At 38.3% G+C, this 11586-nt stretch overlaps 1 protein-coding gene across 4 annotated transcripts in view; it reads right to left on the bottom strand.

Annotated features, from left to right (window-relative positions):
* The window catches only part of L3MBTL3 (L3MBTL histone methyl-lysine binding protein 3), a 117562-nt gene that overhangs the window by 94439 nt on the left and 11537 nt on the right, over positions 1-11586 (bottom strand). For 2 of the 4 annotated variants that reach the window (XM_007450526.1, XM_007450529.1), the window contains exon 1: positions 2264-2365. In XM_007450526.1, coding sequence (XP_007450588.1) covers positions 2264-2365 — 102 coding nt within the window. Of the gene's footprint in view, positions 1-2263; positions 2382-11586 lie in introns of those variants that run through there. The other 2 variants (XM_007450528.1, XM_007450527.1) reach the window with 2 other exon arrangements.

Here is an 11586-nt window from a genome sequence, read left to right as displayed (position 1 = left end):
TAAAAAAAAAAAAAAAAAAAAAAAAAACCTGTTCCCATGATAAGAAACCAACTTCTATGTATTAGTTGAAGTAACTTCAGCTGGTTGTCTTAGGGATCGCACATTAAGAAAGCCACAGGCCTTCGCCCATTAAAAAAGAGAAGCTTCCAGTGTCAAATAGGCAGAGCATGATGCGGGAGAGTAAACTGCATGATTTATTCAAAGTTCTTTCCAATAACTTAATTATGAAAAATCAATTGCTTAAGCAGTTCTCTTAGGCAGCTCAAATTTTAATACGAGGAGCAAATGAATCAGATATCCTAAGCAATATAATCAACTGGCTAGTCTTTGAATCTCCTCAGATAAAAAGGGTTATAAAGTAGAAAAATTTTTTAAATTATTTTTTTAAAATAGGGTATCTGTCAACAGTAGATAAAGTGAACTGGATACATGGCAATTACCCAAGTAATTAGATGAGTCTAAAAGTCAAATCAAATAACCCAGATTATAATACCCACTAAGTGGCTTAATTATCTGATTACCTTTATAAAAGTAATAGGTTAATTCCTAAAATCCATTGCTTAGAAAACCTTTAGGCAATCTAAATTTCTTAGGGATGGAGACTTCACTCTATTGTCAAAATCTAACTGAACAAAAATTATAAATTTCATCATCCACCTACATGGAAAAAAAATAAGCCATTCAGAAGGAATAAAAATGTACAAGAAAAATAAGACGCTGAAGCAATAAAAAAAAAGGCAGTTTACATAATATACCATAAAGCAAGAAAAGATACAATTTGTTACATGTTTTACATATATTATGTTTTTCAATCCTTATAACCAGCTTATGACATAGATCCTATAACCCCATTTTACAGATAAAGATTGTGAAACTTAGAATTTAAATAACAAAGCTCATTTAGCTAATTATGTGGCTGACACTATCAGAATCTTGAAGAGTTTTTCTTTCTCAAAAATTTCAGCACTCTATTTCCATCATATCTAATCCAGATGAACATTTGGAGAATCTTAGAGAAGATAAAACCCTTGGCATTCATTTAATTCCTTATTTTACCAAAGAGGAAATTGGCCCCAAAGAGATTAACTGACTTGTTCAAGGTCACATAGAACTAAAACTAAAAACCGAATCTCCTTTCCGTATTTCACTAAACCTCACTGCAACATTTTTGTTAAACTAAACTCAGATAGATATGTTGGCACACTGCACTTAATTAAACCTAAACCAACTAAAATCTAAGTATTTTTCCAACAAGAGGTGAACTGTCCAAATCTCACCACTGAGGATGGACTAGAACAGTTTTGGCTCAGATACTTGTCAAGTGGCCACTAAAAGGGATTGGATTCCAAGAAGTCAATATTAGGGGGCAGGAATTTCTATTCAAGACAGGCCAGAACACCAAGCATCAGCAAGGCAAGCCAAGAGACGGCCAGTTAGGGAGGTCGGATGTTCAAACACCTGAGTGACTAAGTACAAACACAAAGTCTAAAGGGCCACGGACAGGTTCAAGGTCCCAGAGACAGGATCAGAGCAAAAGCAAATTAGAAATGAGAGGTGGGGTGGCTGACTTTCCAGGTGGGTGCTTGCACAACCCTGTCCCAGGGTGCAGCGGATGTGGTCCTGGAGTGGCTTTGGGGGGCTGGGGAGAAGGGGCAGGCTAAGCACCTAGAAAAGGAGCAGACTGAAGCAGTACTCTCTGAGGAGAGTTCTCAGCTATACAAAAGCAGTCTCATTTACAGGAAGGACCAGCTTCTGAACAAGTGATTACACAAAAATCCATATTTACAGCTTACAGTATAAATAATTTAAGGGAGGTGAACAGTCCTGTTTATTCAATATCTTAACATTATCCAGTTTTAAAATAAGAAAACTAGGACACAGGGAGTGTGGTTTTTCACTTCAAGTTACAAAGCCCATTACTACAAAAAGTATACAAAGCTAGACCTTCTAAGTCTACCACTTTTACATTTATTGGCCATCCTGATAGACTAAAACCTGAAACCATCTTCCTTGAAGCTATACATGAATTTCTACAAAATGCGTACAGACTGCAGAAATACTTCTAAGTCCCCTACCCCAGTTGACAAAGGCTTCTGCCAAACCACCGGCAGTTTATCATCTTGAGATGCTGAGGACCAAGCATCATATAAAACTACAGCCACTATGCTTAATGCTTTTAATCCTTATTTCACATATGTGCTCAAATTCATTTTAATGATAAACACACACACACACACAATTTTATGTAATAAAGACAGCTTACCTTTAAATCACTTCCTGGTAACGTACCTACTCCATCCTTCCAATCCATAACACTGAATACATCAAACTCTTGACCACTTGTGCTAGAGGCAGATTCAGTCATGATTTTTCTTTAACCTGGAAAAGGAAAAAAAGGCATATCACTAAATATTCTACATGCAAATCAGTTTTTATTTTAGTGATCATTGCTTCAATTTCCCTTAATTACATAATTTTCTTGATCATAATATCCCATATCCAGAGATTTAGAAATAATTGCTTCAAAAATATTTTTCCTAGTGCAATCCATGGTAAATTACAGGAGAAAATATATTAATAAAAGTTCTAGGTTAAACAAAAAGTCCCATGGTAAATTTTTGCTATTGTTAGAAGAGGAATTCATTGTTTTCATAGCATATTCACTTAGAACAAAAAATCATGATGACATATGGACAGAATTCTTCACCCTCTAAGGAGTTCCCCCCACCCCAAGACATTCAAAAGAGAGTAGATGTGGATAAAGGATAGTATCCAGTATAAAAATGTTGAAAAAGAGGCCATTTAGATTAAAAAAAGGGACAAGAAAATTCAGTCCATTATTGAATGCCATCTACACTAAATTTGACAGGTAAGTCTGTTCTATCAATACAATGAATATACAGTATGATTGATTCTTTCGTGAAACTGATTTATTTAACTCAGTTGAAATATCTGCCAAGTTGATGTTCTGAGAAACAGGAAAACAGTCTCAAAATGTACAGCAAACACAATTAGGCTATGTTAAGATAACCAATTTGGCTAGCTACACTGTGATAATGCTCTTAATTTTCATTTTCAAAGCAAGCTTTTTCGTAATCATATATCCATTGGCGGTAGTATTGATATTGTTATTCTGAAACTGCTGTGTGGTATGGGATAAAACAAATAAATAATTATGTTGGTGTCACTGACAAGTGATCGAAGATCAATGGGTCCTAAATCTGAATGGAAGTATCTGTATAATTTCATGATGCATTTTTTATGTTTAAAAAATATGCATATTTTCTAGCTTTGCCCACTGACAAACTCTAGAAACAACCATCAGTCAATAGTAATTAACAGCCTAGTATTCAGATTGTGGTCTCTAAATACCATTTCTCCCAGGCCTTCCCAGAGGTGGCAGGAAATGTGCAAGGTGAGCCTGGAACATCTTGTTAAAAAAAAAAGCAAGGAAGCTATCAAAGACAGCAGAGGTCATACCAAAGGGACTCAGAAGCAAACTTGAAGAGGCTTCTGTTGGCCAAAGTCAGGATATTAGCTGCAGTGAGTTGAAACACATCAAATAAGTTTAAATCATTATGAGTTCACAACGATATTCAAAACAAACCAACCAACCAAGAACACCTCACTGATCACCTTTTGATTATACAAGGGAACCAACCAACTTATTATTTGGAAAAATAAACAAGGACTTATCCTGCCCATATTGCATGAGATCGATAAAAACTGTATCTCAGGGTAACCAAATCATTGGTGAGAAGTTTCCTTTCAGAAAAAAATTCTTGCTAATAAACAGAGAAGGAATGATAGAACTGAAACATAGCCATTTGCAACCATTAAAATAATGACTCTAACAACGATCATCAATGCCTTCTAAGAATACCTACCAACCCAACACCATCTATGAAGTTTTTTTTTTTTTTTTTTTTTCTTTTGCGGTACGCGGGCCTCCCACCGCTGCGGCCTCTCCCGCTGCGGAGCACAGGCTCCGGACGCGCAGGCCCAGCGGCCATGGCCCACGGGCCCAGCCGCTCCGCGGCACGCGGGATCCCCCCAGACCGGGGCACAAACCCGCGCCCCCCGCACCGGCAGGCAGACCCCCAACCACTGCGCCACCAGGGAAGCCCTATGAAGTATTCTTGCCAGGAAAAAACTAAATCAAATCTGTTGTGATCAAGTCTATTTACAGGAAATACCAGAGACAAAGGAACATGTGAAATCACACCATAAAGACATAAGAAGCAAAACATGGATTGTACTGGGAACCCTGAGACCTTTCCAAAAGGTCCAAGAAGTCAAAATTACTTTCATAAAAATATTAACACGTTATTTGCCTTCCTCACTATGTTGACATTTACACTGATGGTGCAAAGCAATAGTGGATAAAACTGCTGAAGCTGTGGCACCCAGCTGCAGTAGTAGTCATTTTATTCTTCAGCAGCATGCACTCACAGTAAACAAACGTCAGATTCACTAAAAAAACACCTTTGATGAAGTAAAATAATAAATTTTATTAAGTCGATATTTGAATATATATCTTTTTAATATTCTGTGTGATGAAACAGAAGTATGCACAAAGTACTCGGGCATGCCAAAATACCAAGGCCGTCTCAAGGGAAAGCACTTGTGAATTGTTTGAGATGCAAGCTGAACAAGCTGCTTTTTTTTTTTTTTTAATGGAATCCCACTTTTACTTAAAAAACGATGTTTATTCAAGTTTGGATATTTGGAAAATACTCTGTCACACTGACAGCATTCGTTACTAATGATACAATTTCAGCATTTTGGAAAACCTGTATCCACCACCATGAGCCTGACAGCTTCCCAAAAGCTATAGACTTTTCTAAGGAGATGGGTGGAGATATTCATGAATATGATTTTTAAAAATATTTCATAATGAAATATGTCAACATCTGGAAGATCTACATAACTCAGTGAAGTGATTTTTCCAAATGACCAATGCTTACAGTTACAAAATTAAGCATGGCTAAAGGTTCCATTCAAAGTGCAACACAGACTGATGGATTTTAATGTGACAGAGTACAGAAAGCTCACTGATAGGATTTCAAATTGCACACTGCAACTAACCTTTAAGAAACTACCACATGTCAAGTTTTGGTGTAATATTAAAGAAGAGTGTCCATCATTAAATGAAAAACTTAATCCTCCCTTTTCCAACCCCATACCAGTGTGAAGCAGATTTTCTTCATATGCGTCAACCAAAACAAAATATTGCAACAGACTGAATGAAAAGCAGGTATTAGAATCCAGCTCTCTACTATTAAGCAGACATTAAAGAGATTTTCAAAAATGTAAAACAGTGGTACTTCTCTCACCTTTTCTTTTAAATTTTGGAAACTGTGATTATAGTTCATAAAAGTTGTGCTTATACATACTAAGGTAATCAGTTTACTATAAGTCATAATAACCAATATACTTTAATTTCTAAGGCAGTAAATATTGATACATATAACACAAACAATAGCTCTTTGGGTTTTTCATTTTTTAGAGCATAAAAGAGACTTGAGACCAAAAAGTCTGAAAGCCACTGCTATACAGGATTAAAAACTTGTTTTCGGCACCCACAAAAAATTGTAAGGAATAACTAATAAACAAATGAAAGAGGAAATTTGAAATTTAGATTAAGAGACATATTAACCAATCGCAATACTGCATTTCATAGATCTTGTTTGAACACTGATTTAAATTATTTAAGGAAAAAAAAAAGATTATTAGGGACTTCCCTGGCAGTCCAGTGGTTAAGGCTTCGCCTTCCAATGCAGGGTGTGTGGGTTTGATCCCTGCTTGGGGAGCTAAGATCCCACATGCCTCGGGGCCAAAAACCCAAAACATAAAACAGAAGCAATACTGTAACATATTCAATAAAGACTTTAAAAAATAGTCCACATCAGGCTTCCCTGGTGGCGCAGTGGTTAAGAATCCGCCTGCCAACGCAGGGGACACGGGTTCGAGCCCTGGTCCAGGAAGATCCCACATGCCGCAGAGCAACTAAGCCCGTGTGCCACAACTACTGAGCCTGCACTCTAGAGCCCGCGAGGCACAACTACTGAAGCCCGCACATCTAGAGCCTGTGCTCTGCAACAAGAGAAGACACCGCAATGAGAAGCCCACGCACTGCAACGAAGAGCAGCCCCCGCTCACCACAACTAGAGAAAGCCCATGCGCAGCAACAAAGACCCAACGCAGCCAAAAATAAAAATAAAGAAAGAAAATAAAGAAAAGTTTTTAAAAAATGGTCCACATCAAAAAATCTTAAAAAAAAAAAAAGAAAAAAGATGATTCGACAGGAGGAGAAACATGAGTACCAACTGACTATTTGATGATATTAGAGAAATACCATTGCTTTTTTTTGAGGGATGATGATGATACATACTTTAAAGAGAGGAGGTCTTCCTCGTATTTTAGAGATACAAGCTGAAATTGTGAAATGAAGTGATATAAAGTGAGGAAGTTGCTACAAATTAATTAAGGGATAAAATGGTGAAATAAGACCGGCAACATGTTGGAACTGTGAGGATAAAGACGAGTGAAGGGTCCAGGGTGGTTATTACACTACATTCCACATTTAATAGTCAATAGGAAAAAACAAAACAAAACCCTGTGTTTCTTTGAATTATAGCTATCTTCTGTTGGAGTTTACTAGATGCTTCAATATTCTTTCTTCCTTTATCATTAAGACTTAATCCTCAAAACAGGAAATAGGTTGTAAAGGCCTGAGGAAGAATTAATCTAAGAAATAGTAAAAATATGAAATAAATTAAGACTCATACTGAAGTTCTCTATGACTCCTACCTCACTAAATACATAAAGATCAGCAACAAACCTGACTTTCTAAGGTAGGAGTGGCAGCTTTTCCTGATAGATAGTAGAGTAATAGAATAATTTTCCCCCTGGTGGATAAACCAGGTAAAACCTGAGTGATCCTTTAATAAGAAAAATTTTTCCTTTATTAATTCAATCGCATCTTCTTCCAGAAAAGCATTCAAAACATCAGAAAACTTACACAAACTATTTCATTTATTTGTTTCTCACAGAAAGATGGGTTCTATCATCCCTCTAGTCGACACTGAAAAAAAGTGCAGAGTTCAGTAACTCACCCGAAACCACACTTGGTGGCATACCCAGGATTTTAACCCAGGTCAGTCTGATTCCAACCCTGGGCTTTTTTCTCAACCACTGTCTTGTGCTGTCTCAAAGTCTTACCCGCTCTGAGAATCTGGCTAAGCCTACTTTTCCCCATTTTACTCCTTGGAACACAGCAAGTCCAGAAACCAGTTTACTAGGTCCAAAGTTCTCGATTTATGTAGATCAGTACAACATGTATCCTTTTTAGTAAAGTGCCATCAAATATATGCTTATTAACAAAATGTCATTGAGACACATATTCAACACAAATAGACTTTTGGTCTTTTCTTACCTAAAAACCATAAATGTATGAAATTTATAAGAGCAAAAATGCTGTCTGTGACCAGGAGGAGGAATAGAAAATCGGGGTAATCTAAAAGCTATCACTGTACAAAAGCTGCAGTAAATGTTTATTACATATTTTAGGAAATAATTAGAATATGCTTTTGCTATACAAAACACTGGTAATGTTACATAGTATACTCTGCCTGCAAGCACATATCTAAAATTTATAAAAACTGTTTCCATCCATTGTTTCATTCTAAGGCTTGTGGACATTTTGTATAAAATATTATAGCATAAAAATATTCACTACATTGTCCTTTCCTTTATCCAATTTTGAAGCCACTGGCTACTTTCACTATCGCATGAAGTCTGAACAGCTACAATAGATTAGGCATTTTCCCACCATCTCCTAATCAGGTAGAACAACCAGCTACCAATATTATTTGAACAGAAGCTGGTTTTATGACACCCTAAGTCGTCCTCCTTTTTCATCTTCTGTAAGTGTGTGCACTTGTATACAAACATACAAAGCCTTTTCACTTCAACCAATTGTGCTTCTAAGAGTTAAGCTTTTTTTTTTTTTTTTTTGGCTGCCCTGCTCTGTTCCTCTCTCTCAGGGCACCAGGGAACCAGCTGTTCTCCAACACTTACTCTTCTATTTGAAGAGAAATCCCTGGAAATAGAGTCTGATACGAAATATTTCTCCTCTGTGGCTACCTGCTTGTGGGCTGTTCCTGGCAGGCCCCTGCCGCCTGTACAGCAGGGCCAAAGGTGGCCAATATGCTGGCTCCATAGCCAAAGCCAGTGCCTCTGATTCATTTGATTTTGGCAACAGGACAGTTTTTACTAATTCCTGCCATTGCAACAGGTTCCCACAGGGTTAACAGCCCTTTGATACCTCTGGTTAGAAGTTCTCAGCCTCTCGTCCCCCACTTTACATGTGACAGAAGACTACCAGTCACATGCCTTATACACTCCTGCAGGTGTAACCAGGCTTTTGGACAAATGCTGGCCCTTGCTGTAGCTTCACACCTAAGAAAAATACATCCGCATAGGAGTTAGCTTTTTTTTTTTTTTTTTTAGTACTTAGAAATGCTATGCTTTATATTTTCTTTAAATTTCACCTGGTACTGTTCCATCATCCCACGTGTAACCTGTATTCCACGGGCCTGAAAACCAGGTAGATAACGGTCACTCACAATACAAGTCACAAATAGTATTTCTCATTTGCAGAAAATCATACCCCAAATCTCTTGTTAATGCTGCTGAGATTTCCTAAGGAAGTATCTTAAATATGTACCATGATGGGTCCTCTGTGTTATTAGCCAAGATCTACCACTTTTCTCCTAACCTCTTCTAAATGCTAATGGTCTCCAGCCACTGCTGATGTCAAAAGGGACAGCTTTCGAGATCAGATATCCAGCAACTGCATCCATGCAGCTTCTGATTCCCACTCACCTATGTTATGGCTGACAATGGCTAATATCAAGGGTACTGACACCCAATGTGCTCCCACCAATGCCCATTGCGGATGTCTCATCAAGGAGCTGATAATTTTACTGAAGGTGAAGACCATTACTGTTGGCACCAATGCAAATGTATTATACTCCCAAAGTCCCTCTTTTGTGAAACAGTTCACTTTAGCTTTTACTCATTTTTATTACAATTTCCTTGCCCTAAGAATTCAGCAAAAGGGCTGGAGGACAGACTAAATGACATTTTAACACTGTCATCAGAACTACCTCTTCTCTCTCTCCTGCACCACTCCTTGTCTCTAAACCAAAGCTGTGCAACTTGACTCTCCCTGGGAATCATGTATCGAATGGATGCACTTCCTCCATCTCTCATGCAAAGAAATCTCTGGAAGCCCTAGCCTACCATGTACCACTAGTAATCTAGAAACATTAGGTGGTGATGAAATTAGTTAACACCTTACATTTAAAAATCCTATGTTATAAGAATATGGAGATGCAAGCCCTCTCATATACCGATGGTGGCACTATTGATTCAACCAACCTCCATGGAGATCAATTTTCAAGAGCATATTCTCCAACTCAGCCCTTCTACATCTAAAAATTTATCCTATAGATACTTACATGTACAAAAAAATGTAAAAGGTGATTCATGGACTATAGCACTGTTTGTAATGTTAGAAAACTGGAAACAACCTGACTGCCCATCAGTAAAGGACAGTTGTGGTACAGCCATATACAATGGTTAAAAAACAATGAGGGGGACCTCCCTGGTGGTGCAGTGGTTAAGAATCTGCCTGCCAATGTAGGGGACACGGGTTCAAGCCCTGGTTCGGGAAGATCCCACAGGCCATGGAGCAACTAAGCCCATGTGCCACAAATACTGAGCCTGTGCTCTAGAGCCCGCGAGCCACAACTACTGAGCCTGCACGCCACAACCACTGAAGCCCGTGCACCTAGAGCCCGTGCTCCGCAACAAGAGAAGCCCCCGCTATGAGAAGCCTGTGCACTACAACAAAGAGTAGCCCCCGCTCGCCGCCATTAGAGAAAGCCCACGCGCAGCAACAAAGACCCAACACAGCCATAAATAAAAAAACAAAAACCAAAAAAAACCCCAAAGAACAATGAGGAAACTCTTCACATTCTGATATAGATAGAGCCCCAAGATACTATTAATACTAAAATTTTATGCAAGTATAAAAACTGTGTGCTACCATTTGTGTAAAACAAATGGGGTACATATAAATACGTGTATTGCTTATATATGCATAGCCTACCTTTGCCAGGATTTGTCAGAAGCTGGTAACGCTGGCTGCATCCAGGAAGGAGCAACGACTGACTGAAAGACAACCAAGGCAGGGAACCTTCTCTCTGTGTAGTGTACCCTTTAGTACCTGTTGAATGTTTAAATGTGTGGGATTTTTCTAAGAAAAAAGGTTACATTAAAAAAAAATGTTTTAAAATCCTGTTTCATATTTATTTAAAGTACTCCATGTTTTGAAAGGCATGTCTTCTTACGAAAAATACTTAGCTTGTTACTGATGCCAACAAATGAAGCTATAGACTAGAAGGTGCTAGGAAAATCAACTTCCCCAAAGCTCTTGGGTAATTTAACTAGTAGGTATTTAACTATATATGCAAATGTATCAGCTCCACAGATGGGTGAAAAGAGAAAGGGTCGGGTTCACTTCTCCACAACTGAGGTATCAAAAACATACAGTAGAACCTTGGCATTCACAGACTATTTATGGTTTCTACCATTCCTGAGTGACAGCTGAAGTTCCCATGACATTTAGTAATTTGCCATTTTGCAGAGACATGATTCTGAATAATACTCCATAAACTGAGAGTCCCGGCCAAGGTCCAGGTGTGCTCTGAGTCACAGCGCTTTGTCTGAGTGCTATGACCACTGTAAATAAAGTGATAAAAACTTTTGTTTCTTGTTAAGAAATGAAACAAAAGCAAGTGCTAGTTGATTCTAGTGTTGATGACAGAACGAGGAGAATACGGAAATGTTTATGAAAGTGATAGGTCCCAGCCACAAAACAGAAGTTTCGGATAAATCAAAGGATGAAATGTCAAATGCAATGATGACTCAGACACACTATGTGAACAGAACTACCAAATGCTCCAAAAGGAAGTAAGTAGAAAAGATGTGTGAATTTGTTTCAACAAGTGCTCTCGACAGTACCAAAGTTGCTCATCAAGTGAGATAAGTATTTAAGGTCTAGAGAGATCATTTACATTTTTCAGTTATACTTTAGTAATTTGAAGGGAGGAATTACATGCTACAATGATTTTTTTCAGGTTGAGGCTTGGCGATGGTCTTGGGCTGTATCCCTCACAAATGTCAAGAATCTACTGTATCTTATTTTGATTGGAAATAAACAGAGTCCTTCACAATCCTCCCTTCATATGATTCCTTCCCTCACATCTACCAGGAGAGGATAAAATGGTGGCTCAGAGTGGGAGCAGAGACTCCCCCAGGGCTGCACTTCCACAGCAAGTTCAAGGTGAAGAGGCTGCCTGGGGTTGTGATGGAGAGAACAGTTCCCTGAAAGGTAAGCAACCCAACATAAAGTCAGAGAGTGGGCCTTGCCTATAAACCAAAAGTCTGGATCTGCAGACAAGGTGAGAATTAAAGATTACTAAAGAAAGTGTACTAACTGTAGCCTGGCCATTC

The sequence above is a fragment of the Lipotes vexillifer genome, unplaced genomic scaffold (assembly GCF_000442215.2).
Source record: "Lipotes vexillifer unplaced genomic scaffold, Lipotes_vexillifer_v1.1 scaffold537, whole genome shotgun sequence".
Classification (NCBI taxonomy): domain Eukaryota; kingdom Metazoa; phylum Chordata; class Mammalia; order Artiodactyla; family Lipotidae; genus Lipotes; species Lipotes vexillifer.
Note: the sequence above shows the minus strand (reverse complement) of the source record. Positions and strands in the feature narration are given on the sequence as shown.